Below are 21177 nucleotides of genomic sequence, written 5' to 3'. Positions count from 1 at the left end.
GAAGCATTGTGAAATGGCCTAAATGGCAATTTGTGTAACATTGAACTGTATGCAACAGAAGTATTCATATGGGGTAGAAGGCCATGAAGTTGTAAAACTTAAGTGCAGTCTTTTACCTTTACTCATTGTTTGCACTTAGTTCTGTATTCTCTACACCTCGTTCACCTATTTACTGACTTCCAGCTGTCTAAGCCAAAGTTACCCAATTGCCTTTCATTTGCACATTACAAACCCTCAATGTCTCATTAATTGCTGTAGTGCATTTTCTCTCTGCTCCAAGTGTGGAATCTGTGCATATTTCAGTGTTGTGTACTGCGTAGCCCTTCTAGAAGTTTTTCGTAGGTGAACTGTAATACATCACACAAAGTTGGCTGCTATTTGATTTTGTCATGCTTGACATGAATTACAAAAAAAAAAATTTTTTTGCAAGAGTGTCATTGCTTGAGCATACTTTTCCCTATCTCCCCCCCCCCCCCCCCCCATTACAAAATGTTGTATGATATGCTTAATGGTCGTTACTCGTGTGTTGACTGTTTAGTTGCTTTGGCTTGTCCCTTCCCATTTTTTGAAATTATTTTTGTTTTGATAATTGACTGACCTGCACACACTACTTTCCTGCATTTCATGAAGGATGGTGTGAAATATTACATGTGTGATTTATAGCCTGTGTGGAATTATTAACTAATTTTTTTCCTTTGTTTCTGTTTTATAGTGGGTAGAAGTTGGAGGGAGTGGGGAAGCTGATTCAGTAAGCTTGCTTCTCCTAATTGCATACTTATGCTTGTTCCTCTTGTGAGGATCCCTCTTTCTTTCATTTTTCTCATCACTAGCATGCTGATTTGTTCTGTTTTAAAAGCTTGTCCTCATATATTGCATTGCATGGCTTTATTTTGCTCATTTCTGCTTTCTTTTCAATTATTTTAATCGTTTTTTATTAGTTTTGCATTTGCACTTGCTTTCCCAGTGTCTGTTACCACAGGCAATTTGCTGTGTTACATAAATGTCAAATTGTATAAGCTTGTAAGCTTTATAGATTGTAATGAGATGGATGGATGGATGGATGGATGGATGGATGGATGGATGGATGGATTTGTAGTCTACCACACGAGATAAATAATTGACTTTCTTAGCTGCCAGCCACTGTGTGGAGTCATGCGTGCTTCAGAGTGAGTTTCATCAAGAAGTCATCTAAGATTCGGTTGCACTTTGTGTAGCTTACATCGTAGCTCTGTGCCAAGAAAACTTTGTGTGCAGTAATAGCTCATTATGTGTTGTTTAGCGCTCATGTCTGGACATATAAACTTAGTTCTTGTTTGGTATGCGAGGAGCAGAAGTTGCAGAGTTTTGCACTGCAGTAGACGTTTACGATACACAGTAGACGCCTACGAAGGCATAGAAAAAATGCAACCAGAATGGGGGGTCGCATTACGCTCACCCATTTGTGTTTTTTCTGTGCCTTCATAAGCGTCTACTGTGTACCGCCCATGCAGCACAAAACTCCGCAACCTATGTTCACCTTGTACCAATTAGCCTAAAGGAGTACTTTATTGAACTGTATAGCAAGGAGCAGCAGCAAGTAACTCTTCTAAGAGTAGCTTGACTTGCTGCAGTTTCGGCTGCAGTATCAGTCTCCTGCTTTTCAGAGAGTAGATAAGAAAATAAACCTGGAAAAGCTTGTGTTCCTGCTCTGCATGCATCATTGGTGTTACTTTTTTGTTATGCATTATATTCAAGACCATTGTATTGCAAGCAGTCTTCCTTCTTTTCCTTTTTGTTTTGTTTGTCTGGCCCTGCTAAATGGTGATCGTGCTTGGAAAGTGTCTTTGTTCTCTGCCTGCTTTCTCTCTAAGGAGTCTTAGTATTGCTTTTCTTTTTTTTGTCTATGCTGAGTGCATGAGCACTGACTGCCTGTTGTTTTCCCCCGCAGTGGGTGCAAGAAGGTTCCCCCTCCCACTCGACCTCCGTTAAAATAGACACGTCCCATCAGTTTGTTCCCAAAGGCACTGACCCTGCTGAATTTAAGCGCAAGCAAAAAGAGGTCAGTCTTTCATTTGTTTTTTTGTATCATTACGGGACAGCTTGGGATGAGCAGCCTGGCTAAAATTTCATTTTATGCTAAGGAGAGAGAGAGAGAGCCATCTTGCAGTCATTCTGGAAAGTAGACACATGTAGTGCTTTTCTTTCCTTTTTTGAAGCATTTCACTGCCGAGTGCTCTTTCCTTCCCTTTCCCCTTGTGCTTTTTTTTTTCCTGGTTCCATTCAGTCATAAGCACCTGTGGAGACATCAAAAAAAAAGCACTGAGATCTAGTGCTTGTCAAAATCGAAGTGGATGCAACAGAAATTTAGCAGCTATTTCAGGGGTCTAAACCCATTCTCATTCTTATTGCAGCTAGTGTTAACTGTGCTGAAGGGTTTGTTTTACTGTATCCATTTCCGTTTGTTTGGTTAGCTGATAACTGGCTTCTATGCATTGGTTGCCATGCTGCAATCTAGCAAAGAAACAGAATCAGATCTTGACAATAGATCAAATGTGTCACTTTTTTGCCTATTCGTTTATGCATGGGGATTCCGTGTGCAGCAAAGCTATGATTTCAGCATTTCTCATTCATTTCATGCTTGCAGTTTTGTTTTATGTACGAAAGTCTGTTTTGGCTTGGGCTTTTATTTTTTTTCGCTGCTCTCTTGTTGTCTCTTGCTTGGAGATTGTATGGTTGGGTTGATGCAGAGGTAGTGCAGAAACATGTATCACCACTGAAGTGGCATTCAGTTTATTGTTGTAGTTGATACCTTTAGGTCAGCTCTTATTTGCAGTGAGCTGAGCCGTTATGTGCATTAAAAAAAAAAGTATATTTTTCTGTGTGGCAGATGTGTTCATTGATTGTAAAGCTTGCTTTCTCAATAAACAGCAGCAAACCCTTCCATCTGCTCCTGATTTGTCAAGTTTTTATCCACATGCTTGCCATGCAGAGTAAACATAGATTAACCCAGAATAATGATGATTGATAAGCAAGAGTGGTAACACTAGTAGGTTTAACGGTATAATTCTTTATCACAGAGCAAAATGTGCATAAATTGCTACTTCTTGCAACATTAACCAACATGTCGCATACATTTTGATTGGTCACTAATCAAACTTTGTCATCTGCTCGGCAACTTTGCTTTTAGCTCCTTAGGACCGATTGCGCATCAGAGGAAGAATGTTCAGGTACTAATGCTTTCTTGCAGGTTTAGCACTGATGTCCTAGTGTTTATTCTGGCACTGCTAAAATATGTGCCACAATGCACTGCATGCTTGTGCGTTGTTGGGTATGGTTATAGTGATGCTTCTTCATGAGATGTTAGTGGGGCATTAAAAAAAAAAAATGAAAGGCCGGTGTAAATGAAACTGAATGCACATATTCATGGCTGCTAAAGTCTCAAGCTGCATAATGTGCACTGTGGAATGATAGAAGGCAAGTGGACACCACCCACTCTGGAGCATTGCAATGTGGTAAGAGTTTCAGGAGTCCTCCCAAATTTCGCAGTTGAATTAGCATGTGGTGAGGATTGCATTCTGTAAAGTAGTGCATGAGCAACTGTTAGTTTTCTGCGTAGAATTGGTATTGAAAGTAGGAAAAAAAAGAGCTTTAGCCACAATGTATGATACAGCCAAGTAAAACAGCTTGTATTCAAAGGCCCCTAGCTATACCCATCTGTTAGTTTGACCTTGTTGGCGTTGTCACATTGCATTTCAATTTTATCAGTCAGTGATGTACTTGCTGTATGACTTTACCATATCAGCAAAGCTCTGTCATTTTAGACTATCACAAGAAAGGCAGCAGATACAGGAATAGGTAGCATATTGCTCTTTTGGACACTTAGTTTTACTTTACAATGAAGCTGTATATGGCTGGGGTTCCATGTATTTTTCCTGTGCATCTACCAAAATGTATGCGCCACACAAATTGTGCAAACCCCGCCACTCGCCACAAATCCACATGGGCAGCAAACACCAATTAAGATGGTGTTTCAAACGCCAAGTGCATGTGCCAAGCCAGACAAGATGACTCATGTCACAAAACAGAGTGCAGTAAAAAGATGCATGTACCATGCTGTTCAAATGAACTCTAAAGGTGCATACGCTAAAATCAAAAGGGACTTCCTATACGGACATTTCGGATTGAGTCGCAGAATGTGTGATCAGCTATGGTTCGAAACTCGGGGTCACCTCTGTGTTGTGTGCTGAATAGCTTCGCTGGTCATCCACATTTACAGAGTGGAATGGCTAACATTTTTTTATTTATTAATTTATTTTTCTGGGGACAAGGATGCTCCACAGGTGCATGTAAATGTTCAGAATGTGTGTGTGTTTAAGTGATGAAAATTTGGGGGTGTAGTTGATACAAAGTCATCAAGCAGAATTCTGCAGTAAGTAAAAGCTTGGCAGATTTAGTTAGTGGCTTGTGGAATCTTCACTTAAGGTAAACTTCTGATACTTTTCATATTTGTACCAAAGTGGAGTCTGCAATACTTTCTTGCAAAGAGTTGTCTACCTTCTCTCTCTCTCTCTCTCTCGAAAGCTTTTACTGGTGTGTTCTGGCATGTTTCAAGGGGCATTTGCCCTTTGTCTAGACTTCCAAAGCCAGACAGCAGCTGCCCAAGTCCTGCCATGCAGTTTTGTTGCAATATTTTGAGGGAAATGTCTGTTCTAAATGGTCACTTTCAGCGCTGCTTGACCTTTTGCATGATGCAGTATCAAATGTGAAGCCTAACTATAGCGAATGGCAGTTCTTGGCTCACGGTACTTCTGCTGCCTATGCTGTCAATGCATTTGCTGTGTCAGAATGAAAATGACGTGACAACAAGTATGTGGAGATTTTTGCTCATGTATAGTTATTTGGCACACACTGAGAGGGATAACCCTGACAATGATTATTTTATGAAATGGAAACTCTCTGGTTCTACGGTATCATCTCATGTGGCCTGATTGTTTCCTTTCACAGCTGAAAGAAAACCGCCTCAATTCGAAAATAAATGCAGGGCCACAATCGAACCTCCTTGATGGAGTCACTTGGGAAGAAGTTAAGAAAATGCAGGTGAGTCTACATTATACTTAAAGGACATTTTGAGGGCCTAGTGAGTCTATGATTGACAACATTTTAGAGTGCAACAAGAGACACATCACACAGGGAAGGTTACACATGGCACAAGTGCTTCATTACGTTTGCTAATCTTTTTGTGCCATGCCTTTTTCTTGTGCTTAAAAAATGTCATTACATCTTAGAGGGGCCCTGGAACACTTCTCCTAATAATCGTGAAATGACCTCAGTATTAGAGTTTGTTCATGATATAAGAAGGCAGGCGTGCAAACACGGTCACAAGAGAACGAGATCAACGCAACACAAATGCCGTGTTGTCTTGATCTCTTCCCTTGCCTCCATGTGTGTACGCCAACCTTCTTTTATCGTGAATCCTTACCAACTAGCTCAACTTTCCGTCGTTCAGAGTTTATTGCCTCACGAATTGATTGCCGCAAAAAATTTTGAAGCCATCAAGTACGTATAGAGTTACAGGGGTTCGTCGCTTGCTCTAAGCGCACTTTCTGTTCTTTCATCCCGACGAGTGCGCTGGAAGCTAAGCATGGGGGGATGAAAAGGGGCCAGAAGCTATGTCGGCACGCGTCACCTTGAGCATATTCTTGCGATCATCAAATCGGCAAGTGGCTGCATCCTCCTCTCTAGTGACGCAGTCGGACCCATCAATGATGTAATTTGCTGAGAGAAGAGCAAGCGATTTCTAGCTGTCTTTGGAACAGTTGTAAATTTCCTGCAGTGGGCAGTGCTATAATACTTGGCTCACATGTTCAGGAGCCTCGACTACCATTTTGCAGCATTTTCTGATACCTTTGGACAGTAACATCTGTGCCTTCATTTACAGCTGATGTCACTTTGCTATTAGTATGGCACTGAACAAATTGTTTTTCTGCAGTATTGGGGTGCAGTAACATTAACTCTTTCGCTATGGCAGAAAAACTGCACTTTTTTGGTGCTTTCACAATAAAATTTATTTCTCTTGAAAAAAAAGGCACATATAGCATTGCAATATATGAAATGGTAGCTTATTGATTCGGCCTTTTATACATATCAAACACTTTGGTATGAAACTTACAGAATTAGAAAATTTAATTGTCAAATAACAAAAAACGTACAAAAAGTTATACAAGCACTTCACAAAATGGTGAATGTAGAGAGTGAAAAAATTATTTTGAGAAATCTGAAATGTGCAAATTGTTACTAGTTCTCTTAGCTATCATTCTAGTATAAACACAAATCCAGTGCAGCATGTCAACAATTTTTTTCGGCCCATCAACCTACTGGCTCCGACGACTGTGCCACTCGGCAAAACAGTCTCGTGAAGGCAGGAAGCAAAGGTAAATTTTACAGGTCGAACAGAATACGTTCGTTCTGTTTTGCATTTTTGTTTTTTCGTAGCAGAGCTTGCAGTTCCTTCTCTTTTCCATTCTTTTCGGCTGGTGTCGAACAGGATCTAGAGGTGAGAAGGGGGGTGAGAAAGGGGCGTGTCCTTGAGAAACTTCATCGTATTGAAATATTTGTTGAATCAGTTCTTCCCTGAACGCCAATTGGTCAAAGTTCCTGTTTCTGAAAAGTTCTTCGACATTTGGATTATCTTTCTGGTGCTCCTGAAACAAAATAAAACTGTTTACGCACGCAATGTCCACAGCATGAAAAAACAGGGTTTTCCACCAACGTACGCACTTTCTAAGTACGTTGTACGTGGCAATTATCTGATCTGATTTGTCCACGCCGAGCATTCCAGTGTTGTACTCATGAACAAGGAGGGGCTTATTTATGGTATTCACAACCCACTGGCCCCCCCTTTTCTCTCTCCTTTTAGCAGATACATGTTTATTTGCTGTGTGCATCATGCTCATCAGACACACAGAACGTCGATCCTTCTATTGCATGAAAAGGATGTTGCCTTCTCGAATCCAGGGAACGTCCCCACGCTGCGCCCTTCGTTCCCACGTAGCATCCTTCAATTCTTTTGGGAAGCCCCGACGATCTTTGCGAGTGGTCCCGCATGCAAGCGTCTTGTGCTCAAGGAGGTGTTCGAACAATTTTGCCGATGTATAAAAGTTATCCATAAAAATTTTATATCCCTGATGGAGATACTCTGTGCAGAGCCGAGTCACAACGTCAAACGCTAATCCGTGGGGTCCTGGTACCTCTCGTTTTCCAGTGTACACAAAAAAAATTAATTGTATAGCCGGTATTCGAATCCGCCAGCACCCACAGCTTATATCCAAATTTCGTCACTTTGTCCCGAATGTACTGCCTGATTCCTGACCTGGCTTTTGATTTTACCATGCATTCATCCACCGCAAGGTTGCGCCGTGGTTGAAACAAACTTCGTGACTGCAGATTTATGTGTCTCAGAGCCACGACACCCTCCAAGTCTTCCCATCAGATGCTGCAGCCGCAAGATCTTCCGGGTCCCCTACACTTAGGAAAGACAACAACGCAAGGAATCGGTCCCGTTTCATAATATTTGGTGGGAGAAGGCCTGAAAATATTCCCGTCGTCCGCCAGTACATGTGGAGCCGTGGTACATCAACAACACCCATGTAGAGGATAAGTCCGATGAACCTCAGCATCTCAAGTGGCATTACCTCTTCCCAGGAGCCGTCCGGGCGAGCGTAGGTTTGTCTGTCCAAAATACGCATCCAGGCATACTTGTTTGTGTTATCACATAACGTCTGGATCACTTCTGTCGTAAAAAACAAAACAAAAAAATCAAGCGCCCTTGAGAAGCGACGCACGTCACTCGGTAGCGCTGCTGCAACATGGGCACCAGGCTGTCTTATGGGAGAAAATTTGATACGGCGTGCTGCATTTGGCAAAACATCCTTGCCGTACGTTGTTGAGACCCTAAGCAAAGAAAGGATACCGTAGTCGTCAAATATCAAGTGCGTTTTTTTTTATATGCAGCGCGAAGTCAAAAACGAACCTTACCTGGTAGTACTTGTCGATGTCTGAGGCGTCTGATCTGGAGTGTCATCGTGGGAACTCGAATCTGAAGCTTCCACATCGTCACTCAAGTCGTCTTCACTAGTAAGATCGAAAAAATCATCGCTAGAAGCCGCGGAAGTGCTTGCAACAGCAATCGGCTGTGAGGCGGCCATTCTCACGTAAAACGAAACCGCATTCCGTTCAAAGTGGGCTCGCTGGAGCGGCTCCGTGGCCGAAATGTAAACAAAGAAAGGTGAGAGTGGAAAGTTAGTTGCCCAAGCTTAGGCTAGGTGGCGTTAGGTGTCCGTAAAGCGCGAGTTTTCAATTTTTGCGGGAGATTTGAAATCATCGGAACTCCGTGTCCGATGGCCTATGGGTCCGTAGCGAAAGAGTTAAAGGGGCCCTCCAACACTATTCATGTCCCCATTCTTTAACTTCATTTACTTGCGGGTTGCATAGACTGAAAGGTGGACAGGTTTGTGCAGCAAGAACGGCAGCGATTGGCGCATGTAGTCTGAAGTTATTCAGCCTAGAAATTTCAAAATACAATTAGAAGAAAGGTGCCCGCCCCCAACTTGATCTTCACGGGGTCACCTGGCCACATTTCATTCGCCACTGACGTTTCAAGGCACTGTCAATGGAATGAGCTAAAAGCTTCTACGTAACTTTTAGCTTGCACACCATTTTGCCTGTTCTATCCAATGAACTGATGGCGCTTTTGCAATAGTAGGAAACAGTGTGGTGCCTCAAGAGTGCACCGTGTGTGTGACACAAGGCAGCTTGTGAATGCCTCCATCTTGTTTTGTAGTTGTAGTGATTCTTTTTTTTTTCCTCTCTTTGCGACAGCGTCTATTTCAAAGCCCTTACATTTTTTTTCTTCAGTTTGAAAACAATGTTGTGTGAAACGTCCTCTATGAGTTTCTTACAGCGCAGTGGCACTCGGTGCATTGTTTGCCCGGAGCTCCAAATCGCGAATGGACACAGAAAGAGGTCACTTTTTCGTGCACGTCTGGGGGATAGTTTTCAAGCTGAAAAGAAGTCTTGAGCGTTGGTCTGTTTGGTGTTCAGTGAAAAAGCATGGAAAAGAAAAACAAAACCCAATATGTATTAATTTCTTCTTTGATGTTATCCCGCTATCACTTCTAACGTTACATTCATCCAATCATAGGCCTACGCTCTGTGCTGTCATTTACGCCCGCTACAGTTTCGATAAGCGCCACTACAAGTTGATGCAGTTGGCAATGATGTAGGTGCTTCATAAAAAATGTTGGAGGGCCCCTTTAAGTGAGCTGGCCATGTGCACAGCTCTAACGGGATCCTTACATTGCTGCATTTGCTTATAGACCGAATCAGTCAGAAAATTTGTTTAAGCTTGTTCCTATTGTTTATATTGTATTGCAACAAAAAGAATGATTTTCCAGTAATTAATCTTCGAGCTAAATCAAGATTCTATTCATCTTGAGGTCAGACATGTTCTTATTTCGCATAAAAAGAATAAAATGTCGTGCTTAAAATACTTGTGCCATTCTTTGAACAAAATAAGGGAATTTTAAGGGCTCGTTTCTTTGACACAACCTTAATGAAAACGAACAGATAATGAAGCCAAGGAAGGTATGGGGGATGTTAATTGGACTGTTTTAAGTGTATTTTAGTAGTTTTAATGTAGATGTGGACAAAAAGGCAACAAGTTGTCTTTTTGTCCCATTTTTGGTTAGTTTCATCTGTGGAAGTGTAACGAGTCAATATCAGCCTATTTGAGCAGTTTTTGGTGCTGTATTATGTGGTGTCTTGATTTCATCAGTGCCGATCGTGGGACACCAATTTCCTCAGCACTCATTCTTCCATCTTCATATAATATATATATAAGTCATATTTAAGTGAACGCTTATCCCAAATGGAGTGCCTTCAGCAAAGTGGACATATGCAGCAAGACACAGCAAAATGAAGTTAAATGAAGACACATTGATTATGCAAGAGGTTCATTTCATCCAAAGTCCAATGTAACTTGCTCTTTCTTAGCTATCAGTCAACACAACTACAATGGTGGTCCAACTGTGCCATTTGCTACAATTCTACCTCTATGCACCTTAATGCGCCCATTCAGGTGCATGTTGTGCCAGTTGTGCCAAAGTTCATATTGTGTATGCTTAAAGGGGTACTGACACGAATATTTTCAGTTGTCGTTTTTTTCCGTCAAATGAAGGGTCAAGCCCTCAAGAGCCTAGAAAAGGTAGTGCTAAGTGCAAGTGCGCCCTGAAAAATAATTACAATATGTTTTTAAAAGCTAGTTTCGGTTCGTACTGTACCCTGACGTCACAACACGGGTATGAGCTTCTCGTCGCGTGCTCGCACAATATATAGTGACGTTTCCACGGGCACTCCGCACCGTGGCTTCGTTGGTGACGCACAGGCGGCCATTTTGGAAGTTTTGGTGACGCACAAGCGGCCATCTTGGAAGTTTTGATACCTAACGTCATCACAACTAGCGAGACTGCCGCGTGATGTCACCAGTATTTGTACTGTAGCCTGATGTCAAGCTAGTGTCGATGTCAGTAGGTGCGCCATGGAAAAATTTACTTTAATATCGAATTAAAATATCTTATCAGCATTTGCCGAGCTTCTCACTTGCTCAGAGCCATCTGTGTATAGAGGAGATTTGTATGGCAGAGTAAACTCGCCTTCGAAAAATGGTGTCAGTACCCCTTTAAACGGCAGTGCAGCATTTCTGGCGCAAAATATTTGTTTGGCAAAAAATTCATGCAGGTTTTCCATATTGCCACACAACCCATTCCCCCCCCTCTTTCCGCCGATGTGCTTTTTCTCATTATAATCGTCCTGACCAAAATATGTGCGTGTGATCTCCGTATTGACAGTTCGGCTTGCTGTCTGTAGTCTAGAAACTCGTCGCTCTTGATGAGAAACTGGCGATAGTACGTGGTCAGGTGATCTTTTTTCAGAGTCTCTATGCTTTTCGTAATGTAGCGCGCACCGGCCGTGCGGCTATATTGTTTTAGGCGCCACGTGTTAAAACGGCATCTTCATATATAATAATCATCATTTCTGGGGTTTTACGTGCCAAAACGATGAGGCATCTTCATGCAAATAATAAAGACTCAGACGTGCAATAATTTGATATTTTGCAAAAGAAAAGTGTTCCATGTCAATCATACTGCGCAAGGTTCTTCGCCATACTGATCATAACGCACAGCCTAAATATGCAAGCACATGTCGGGCACAAAGTGGAGCCGCTGCTGCTCTCGTGCTTCAAAATGCTAGTCATCAGTCTTCATTGTGAAATCAACATAATGCGGTGGCAAACCAGCGTGCATCAAAACTGAGCCATGCGGACACCAACGTGGCGTTAGCCACCAGTAACGCGGGACTGCGCTCACGTGTCCATTATAAAACGTCGTTTAAACAGCCAGTACCACCGTCAATCGCCGCCAAAAAAGGCCAGACAAGTCGTTCTCAGCCCGCGAAGCTTTGCCACTGATTCCCACTCATGCACTTGTTACAAACTATGCTTGCCAGTGTGCTCAGCGCAGCTGCCAGGTGTCCGCAAACTGTGCAACGATGAGTGGAGCGCTGCTGGTGTGCAAGTTGCTCTCTACTTACAAAATATGTAAGTGCTGATGCTGCTTGCAGTGGTTTTCTTAGATCGAAACTGCAATGCGAAATTATTGCTCTAAAATAGCAAACTATGTAAACTAAAGGGAAATAAATGGTATGTAGTCAAATTAGTTTTAGCACCCTCAGAACCGTAATACTCTCTGCGCAGACCCTAGTTTGAGAACCCCCTGCCAGTGGCAGATCCAATAGGTGGTAATGGGAGGGTGGGGGAGGTCTGTAGGGGCTGTCACTCCCTTCCACTCTCAAAAACTAGGAGGAAATGACGTTTCTGTCATTTGCAGAAACCATGTGCAACATGCACTCCTTGTCACTAATGCTTCAGCAAAATGCACATCTTGTGTGTTCCAGTGAAGCCTTCATGTGAGATTTCGTGTAAACAGCCTGATTGATGGCTGCTCTAAGACTTTTGGTCTTGTCTTGTTTACATTTGAGCAGCATTCCTGGCTGCTTATGAATAAGAATATGCACTAGAGTCGCAGACTTACTGCTTAGCTACTGCAAGTGATCCCAAACACCATTCTATCTGCTCCGAAATGCAATTTTTTTAGCTGAAAACCTGCTCCTAAACACGTCCTTCTGCTCCAAATCTGCTCCAAAGCAGCTTTTTTTCCTTGCTCCAAAACAGCTTTTTTCCTGCTCTTAAAATTGCTCCAAATCCTAAACTTGCTGGACCACCACTGCAACTAACAAAAACAAGTTGTGTACACAAATGTGTACAAAGCGCCTGAAAAAGCTTTTTTTTTTCCTGATACACCTGGCAAGTGTGAAATTTCTGAATGTGAGCAAGCATGTTTTGAGCATTGATTTTCGCCTGTAGGATGCTGTGGCGAGTGCAACAGGTGACCAAGTTGTGCTTGTGGGTGCTGCATCGAAGGGGATAATCCAGCGTGACTATCAGCACAATGCTATGGTCTACAAAACTGCCTACAGTAAGAACCCCTTTGACAACATAACTGACTCTGAGCTTGAAGACTACAAGCGACTTGTGGAAAGGAAGCAGCGTGGAGAATCAAGTGAGTGGTGCATTTGCATGTGTGCATGCAGATACCAGGGAGGAGAGAGGGAGCTTCATTGATGCATTGATGAGCATAAGCTACTTCTACCTTGCCTGGTCAACTGTTCTTGACTCTATTCTCTGCGATCTTGTCAATGTCATTTTGGTTCACATAATTTGTGCGCTGTTCGTGGCTCAAGAGTGAGGCATGTCTCGGTGTTGTAGGTACAGTAGGTGGTTGGGGACTATGTGTCGCACTAAAATGTTTCAAAATGAATATGACTTATGAACTGTCATATGTTATCCTTTGGCACATTAACTACAGCTTGAAACTGGAATGCTGCACATCTTGCTTTGAGTAGTACTCTCATCATCGAATTCCTCAGTTTAAGTTAGTGTTTACACATGCCATAAATTAAGGGGGACATGGCGTGTGGAGGCCAAAAAAATCAAAGAGAAAAAGGTTTTCTTTATTACATTATAGAGATCTGCAGCTATTGTTTCGCATGTAAAGCCTACTAGCTTAAGTCTAAGATCAGTATTTCATCCGCAGGTTAGATCTGTGCAACGAGTAAAGCTAAATCTGACATGTTTTTCAGTCACTGATTTAGCTTGTCTGAGTGATATCTCATAATCAAGAACAGCTAGAGCTGTAATTGTATCTTTAACATAAAGCCCAAACTCTGTATCACAAAGTGCCGAGAGCAGTATTCTTACTTTCTGTTCATAGATTTTTTTTAATTTTTGTGGTAGCCATGGTACATAGATTTAATTTTGATCAACTCCAGAATGACTAGTTATGGTTTGATTAAAAAACTGTTAGCAGCGCTGCATTTATTGCATGTTACAGTATCTAGCTATCTGATAATATTCACTTTGTGCTGAACAGATTATTCCCTGCTGTCTCTGGAAACAATAGAGAGGAAGCTTTGTGTATCTCGTAAACTAGTTGACCAGCCTCAAAGTCGCTCGGTAACAACAGTAGTTCATTCTGCTGTTGCGTTCAAAGCTTAATGTCAAAATACCTACATGCTAAGGCACATCAAAGAATGCCGCTACAGTGTTAGAGAAAAAAACCGTCCACAACTATGCACCACTGATACTGTGTGATAGCATCCTTAGATTGAATCTATAGCATCCGTAGACTTCAGGCAGACACCCAAAACGGCAACACTGTTTCCGAAAACGATTGTAGTGGTGTTCTACATTTGTTAACCATCTTTTCATGGTACTACCTGTTTTCTTTAGTTCAACGGAAAGCTTACCAGTCAGAATGTCTAATCACTGAATGGTAATGCTTTGGAAAACACCATGAAACATCTATAATTAAAATTTTTCTATCTGCGGAGACTACGAAGCTGTGTACACCCAACACATGTTGCAAACAGTGGGGGATGGGGAGATGAGCGCAACAGCGGTTTGTGTTTGTGCGCTGTGGTTTGCTGCGCATGCGTGCACTTCGCGCATATGTCATCGCTCGACGTGTTCCAGTAGTGCCGCAAAGGCAGCTCCGCTTCTCAGCATCAGCTAGTTTTACTCATAAGCAGCACAAAATAGAGTGAGAATGGATAGCAATATACATGCACTAATTTTGAGCACTAAATATTGTGTGCATAAAAGCATCAGACTATATGCAGCAAATGGAACGACTTCATAGTGCAGCATCAAGGCCCCTTCGGGCTAGGCTGCATAACATACCGGTTTTTTGTGACTTTTAAACATAATTTAAAAATGTAATCCTACTCATATCGTGAAAAGGATGCTTGAATCTGCCGCTCTAATCCAGTCTCTTCATTTCCGCCAGGATCTAATCATACGTTCTGGCCGGTTGTCGGTCCCTTTAACCTACACACGCCATGCTTGCTGTCATGGAAAGCACAACCTGCACACCAATGAAGCGAAGTAGGTCGACGGTTGATGTAACTGCACTACATTCTCGATGTCTATATAACTGCATTCGGGATATCCCAGGAGAGTGTGGAAGTTGCACTCTTTGGCATCTCTGTTTTGCTGGTGAAACTTGTTGAATTTCATCAATCTGCAAAGATTACCAGCAGCTGCTTTTGGGAAATCTCAAGGCAGCAGCGGGATTTTTGCAGAAAGAACTTCAATTCTCCCAACTGACCTGACCACCTGCCTTCTCTAGTTAAAAGATTAATTATTTTAATTTCACTTATAGCAGCTGTAATTGATGTCAATAGTCATCTAAGGATGTCTGCCACCACAGAAAAAGTAATGCTGACGGGAGGGAGCAAATACCGCAGTTCCTTTATTTTGAGGATTTCTGGACACATTTCTTGAAATGCCCAGTATATATTAACCCTCCTTAATAGGACTTTTTGAGGGCCTAGTTAGTGCATACTGACAAAAAATTACTTAGTGCAAGAAAACCCTCCTTGTGGTTTTCAGTGCAGACAATGATGGTGTAGCTTGTAATGGTGCATTCAGACGATGGACTGAATCCAGATTTGGAGGGGCAGATGGCGCGTCGTGCGACCTCACATAAGCGATTCCCCTCGTTTGCACGGCTCGTGGACGGATGACCCCAACCTGTTTTTCACATCGGGATTCTGGCGACGGAACGCCACAGCTTTAGCGGGCAAACAAGCTGGCAACCAGTAATCTTTTCTTCTGCTCGAGCCATATGGCTGTCCTCGCAGTTGATTTCAGCTCTGCTGGCGCTTAGTTCCGTTTATTTCTGGGGTCGTATTCTAAGACGATCACCTTTGAGATATCTGTCACTTTTAATGCGCGCTGATTGGCAAGTTGGAGAGTAGCGGCTAAGTTGTCGCTTTAATCATTGCACACGCAGTATTCTGGGGCCGGCAAAGTGGCATTGTCGCTGAATGCAGTCGTCTCAGAGCGCGGCCCGTGTTTGAACACCGATTTTAAGGTCAAGAGGCAAACCAAGAGAAGGAAAAATAGTGTGCAACAGTTCATTGTGCACTGTCGGTACCTGTTATCCGCAAAAGAAAAAAACTGCCGATATTGGCGTATCACTGTATCCTCCCTTTGTATGCGGAGCCCCATGCGTGACAGCAGCAAGGTCAGTATTCAGCAGCTCTCTGTAAAGCAGATTTTTCTTCCCATTCAGCCATTCCGCCAACACCGTTTTCTCCGAAACAAGTTACAGTCCTCGACAATGCTCGATGTTCAACAAAGCTCTGCGAGCTTCTCGTTTTGTTGGCCTCAGTGTCTTTGAATACCCTCAAACTGGGCTGCTGGCAGCAGGCGCAGGTGTGAGTGCAGAGGCTGCGGTCGACAGTAATCCGGCTCACTAATGCTAGAACACCGTCCGTCGTGTGGATGCGCCTGCTGGCGGATGATCCGCGGATAAGTCGTCCACATCCAGGACAAATCCGGATCCGGTCCGTCGTCTGAATGCACCAGAAGCATACTGGGTTTCCTTCCTCACAACATTGTTTACTATACATGCACCTGTGTAGGCTTTATGGCAACTGAAGCTACCTAGACGCTGAGTGAAGTAGACAGTGTTGGCAGAGCACTACCTCGGTAAAGTCAGTGCTGATGACAGTAGCACCATATCAAAGAGTGTATGTAGCCCCGAAGCTCTCATAAATTTGTGATTTCGAGCATACTGTGATGCACTTTTATGGGCAGTATGGCTAGATCACGGTCATTGACATTTGAAGAATTTGTGTGTAATGTTGTAGGTATGTTGCAGCATGCCATATTGGTAGGACCACTCAAATGCGTATGTAAAACGCATCAGGGGAAATTATATGGGGAAAAATACAACCTGTAGTTCCGACAAAAGGGTGTGGTTAATAGGGCCTGTGAGTGGAAAAGAAAGTCGCGCGCTCTTCCAGCTCCTCAGCCAGGGTAACAGCTGGTACTTAGTGCACACCAACTTCTCTGTCTTTCTTTCTCTTTTACCTCCTCTACACTTTTGTTGCTTGGGCAACATTACCCTCAATTAAGCAAATCCTCAGTTAGCCTACTGCTGTTATGTTATTGCATTAGTTCGTGCATGTGATTAGGCTTTGTTTCATAATTGACCGTAACTGAGATGTTAAGCTTGTGCGTACATGTAACCAGTATTTTGAAAGTCACTGTGATTACATTGCTATGGCATTCCTGGCAGCCACGAGCAGTACAGAGCAATTCCTACTACAGATGCAAACCATGCTTCAGTGTTCCAAGTGTGCCTGGAATTAGCTGGGCAGGTGGTCTTCAGGTCCTGAATAGGACACTTTCAAAGTTACTGCTCTTAAGTGCTTTGGGTGCTTCATGGTAACTTATGTACAACCAGTCGCTGCTATACTCTTGTTATACATTCCAGCACTGGAGAATGTGGTGCTGTAAAAGCAGCTTGCCAATGAGTGGCGTGTTATGCTTCATTGCAGCCAACTCGCCCAGTTTTCCATCCTACTTAGTGTTATGCTTCTTTGCAGTTGATGATGATGTGCCAGACAGCTTAAAGCCATTGCTTGTAGAACCAGTCGCTGTCCCAAGCCAGGGCCCACAGCGGACGTCCAGTCCGCTGCAGTCACCTGCTCAGTCACCAACATCACCTGCATCTGATGAAGAAGGTGGGTGTGCCTAGGCTGTGCCAACAAGAGGTTTAGGTCTCTCTTGATGAACAAAACTGAGAAAAAAATGGGGCCTATCGCTAATATTTTGCCATTGTTGCACAAAGGTGTAGGTAAAATCACTATTTCAGTCTTATTTGCAGACGCGAGATAGTAAAACGTGCATCTTGTTTATATTGCGAATTTCAAGGATTATTTCTTTTTTTTTTTTTAATCTAGGGAAAGAACAGGTTCTATACCCATGCCACACATGTGCAGAAAATGGAATTAATTTTCTAATGCCTTATGTTTAATACTACATGTGTGATGCCACATGGACAAACCTAATGTCATTTGCCTTAATGTCACTTCCCACTTAAAGGGGTCCTCAACCACTTTTCCAAGTAATCATAGAATGACCTCGGTATCAGAGTTCATTGCCTTAGAATCAATAGCGACAAAAATTTCTCGAATCCATCAAGAACACAGAGTTAAAGGGATCTCTTGTACCGACGAGTACGCTGGATGCTACAGAGGAAGGGATGGCACGGGGGAAAGAAGTTACACCAGCACACATCATGACCTTGAGCACGTGTGATGAAACGCGATCGTTCTCTCCTGTGCATGCTGGTGTGGCTACTATGTAATGTTAGACTAGGAAGAACGGCACCGGCGCATGGCAGCACCCTGTGGCAAGAAGCACATCTGATCCAAGTACCGCTAGTGATTTATGTTGAATATTGGCCAATAGCATGCTATCTGTTGTACCACTCCAAACAGGAGGTGCTGATAGCTCCAAAGAGTGAGCACAAGCCTCTGTATGAAAAAAGGCCGCCTGAGAAAATGGCCACATTGTGCTCCACTTCTGAACTCTCCTTGCTGCGCACGACTGCATAGCAGTGTCTGTTTTCCGCAGGATGTGTTTTTTCACCGATGCCAGGGGGGCGGTTCATGACCCCTTTTATGTGTTTGCCAGAACTTATTCAACTGTGAAATGCATACCCTCGATGTCATAGCTTGCACAGTGCAGTACAATGGAAGCGTTTTAAATACAACTCATTTTAACGAAGTGATGAGGGTGCTCGAATTATTTCGTTAAACCGGGAAATTTGTAAAATTGAGAAAGGATTTCTTGATCCTTCAAAATCTAAAATTGTAACGTAGTGTCGCCCGAAAGCTACCGTGGCATTTTATTTGCCACTAAAGGCACATTTACACTAGAGCGACACGACACCGATTTCGTTCTGCTGACTGTCGCCGGCAGTGTCTTTTGTCGTGTCGTCGTCCTATTTACACTGCAACGACGCCAACAGTCGGCCGATCGTCTGTGAAAGATGCCGTCCGCGTTTTACGTTTGTTTTACGTTTTATCGTGCTCCCAGCCTTTCGTCGGCCGATTCTCTTGTCACACAGAAGGCGCGCATAGCGACACCCTAAACTTGCGTGTAAAGGTTAAAAAGGGGGGACCACCTGCTGTTGTCCTCCCTCCTCTACCATTGTCCCTCTCGGTGTAGCGGCGCGGCCCCCGCCACCCCTTCCGAGCAAAGAAAAAATTGGCCGCGTATCTGCGTGCTTCGCTGCAAATGTCGTGTAAAGACGATAGAAGAGGCGCTGTGTGAGATATGGACGCCATCTGGCAATACGTCGGGAAACATGAGTGCTGTGTTGCGTGCTGGTAGTCCCGGCGCAGCAGCAGGCGAAGACCGGCGGTGACCAACGCGACCGGCGGGGACGCCAGCCAGCCCGAAAACGCGGTTTGGCGCGAAGCGCTGAAGCAGAGAAACGTCCGCACTCAACGAGTACTCTCCACACACTCTTTTATTTACACGTCGCCTGGGTAAAACAGGAACGCCAGAGCGGCGCCCACAACCGGCAGCCTGAAGGCCGCCCACAACGCTGCTTTTTCATTTTTAAATATTTTTTTTCACCTTCTTGGCCTTCTCAAAACTAAAGTTTTTCAACACCAACCCATGGCATTCGTACAGTGCAACAGAACCGAAACCGAAACACAACAATGAGCTCGTGCGAAGGGCACGGAGGAAGGCAAATTTCAGCGCAGTCGCATTTTCAGCTTTGTTGAAACAGCGCTCACTAGACGACGACGAAGTAAAAGAAGGCACAGGACAGGTGCTGCCTGTCCTGTGCCTTCTTTTACTTCGTCGTCGTCTAGTGAGCGCTGTTTCAACAAAGATGAACGCATACCAACTCGCTCAAGCTTCCATTCTTATGCATTTTCAGCGCAGCTTAAGGGGAGACACGGGTCTTCTAGAACAAAAAATCGCCAAAAAATCGACTTTTTGAAATTTTTTTTTTTCGCAATCTAGACGTCCTAAAGAATCTATTGCTGCGATATTAACGCGTTCCGCCGAGTATTTATTTTGTTATTGCGCTCTAAAGAGAGCTTCATGATCGCTTTCGCTCGAAAACGCCCCCCGAAAACAGGCAAATTCGATGCCGTCGTCTGCGGTAACCGTTGGCCGCAGCGCGGCCATTTTGTAATCATTCGAGAGCTGAATTCTTCTACATTCCGTTTCTAGCGAGAAAACACCTCTAGGTCTGGCGACTATGGAGCTGCACGCCACCGAAAAAGAGGAAATACTCGCGCGGCATTGGCGCGTTTGTACCACGTGGGGTGAATCCTGCTCTCTGATTGGACGACCGGAGTTTCGTCTGCCCGACAATGCGAGACGCCGTGTCAAAAATTGTTCGGACGCGACGATGGCTGGCGGGCGACGCAAGTTCGCGACGGCTCATGCCTACGGCAAAAAACGCAAGCGTCGGTCTCGGATACCTAAAGCAGCATCGAGTGGATCGACGGCGACGAGCTCTGAGACATGCGCCAGCGGGTGTACGACATCCACCGAAGCTGCGGCCGCGCAAGCGATGCCTGTGGCCAACGGCACGTCGAGGACAATGCGCGTCGACACGCTCCTTGTCTCAGAAGATGAGAAAGTGGCTATTGAGCATCGCGCAGAAGAGCAACGTCAGAAGCTGTCTTCATTATCAGCTACCCGCCGAAAGCAGTCGCTTATCGGAGATTCCCCGGAAGCGGCGGGGTGCGGCACCGAGTTTACGCTGCTAAGCCTACCGCTGCTTAACCAACTGCTTCGGTGCGCGAAGTGCGAATTCTGCTCCGGCCCTTTGAACGTTTCAAGAGGCGACCGTGAGTACGGGGTGGCAGTTAAAATAGTGGTGAACTGTGCCGTCTGTGGAGATGTCAGCACCGGATGGAGCTCGCCGAGAGCAGGGGGGAATGCGACGTGCAACCCATTCGAGGTGAATGTGCTTGCTGCTCGGGCAGTTATGAGCACGGGCAATGGGCAGACCGTGCTAAACGACATTTTCTCGGCGCTGAACGTTTCTCGTCGCGGTATGCACAACAAAACCTACCAAAACTACGTAAAAACAGACGAACCCTGCCGCCGTGAACGCATCCGCGGGCGTCATGAGTGAGTGCGTGACAGCTGTGAAGGCCATCTATTCCGAACTGAACTTCGGGAACCCCGGCAATATCACAGTTTCATATGACGGGACTTGGCTCACTCGTGGACACCTGTCACACATTTGTGTGGGAACTGTGATCGAACTCTTTTCGGGATACATGCTGGACTTCAAAGTTCTATCGAACTTCTGTTTGGGTTGCGAAATCGGCCCCAAGGACGGTGACGCACGATACAGTGAGTGGCGAGCTCGACATAAGTGCCAAAAAAACTCGTCGAGCAAGCCTGGCCAAATGGAGGTGGAGGCTGCCAAAATTATGTTTGGCCGGTCCCTTGAAAAACATGGACTGCCTTACACAACGATGTTGTGCGACGGAGATAGCCGCGCTTTCAACAGCCTTCAGGAGGAGAAAGTGTATGGCTTTGTGCCCATCGAAAAGGAGGATTGTGTTAATCACATTCATAAACGAATGGGTGCTGCACTGAGAAACCTCTTGCAGAAGAGCAAAGGGGAAGGTCGGCCAAGCCTTGGTGGCAAAGGCAAGCTCACTGCTGAGCTTGTTACAAAGCTT

At 44.2% G+C, this 21177-nt stretch overlaps 1 protein-coding gene across 15 annotated transcripts in view; it reads left to right on the top strand.

Annotated features, from left to right (window-relative positions):
• LOC119379276 (protein hu-li tai shao) overlaps positions 1–21177 on the top strand; it is a 170779-nt gene that overhangs the window by 101930 nt on the left and 47672 nt on the right. For 14 of the 15 annotated variants that reach the window (XM_037648529.2, XM_037648541.2, XM_037648540.2 and 11 more), the window contains exons 10-14: positions 713–748; positions 1928–2038; positions 4984–5076; positions 12458–12653; positions 17050–17187. In XM_037648529.2, the coding sequence (XP_037504457.1) occupies positions 713–748; positions 1928–2038; positions 4984–5076; positions 12458–12653; positions 17050–17187 (574 nt within the window). The remainder of the gene's footprint in view (positions 1–712; positions 749–1927; positions 2039–4983; positions 5077–12457; positions 12654–17049; positions 17188–21177) is intronic. The other variant, XM_037648533.2, reaches the window with a different exon arrangement.

The sequence above is a fragment of the Rhipicephalus sanguineus genome, chromosome 1 (genome assembly GCF_013339695.2).
Source record: "Rhipicephalus sanguineus isolate Rsan-2018 chromosome 1, BIME_Rsan_1.4, whole genome shotgun sequence".
NCBI classification, from domain to species: domain Eukaryota; kingdom Metazoa; phylum Arthropoda; class Arachnida; order Ixodida; family Ixodidae; genus Rhipicephalus; species Rhipicephalus sanguineus.
Note: the sequence above shows the minus strand (reverse complement) of the source record. Positions and strands in the feature narration are given on the sequence as shown.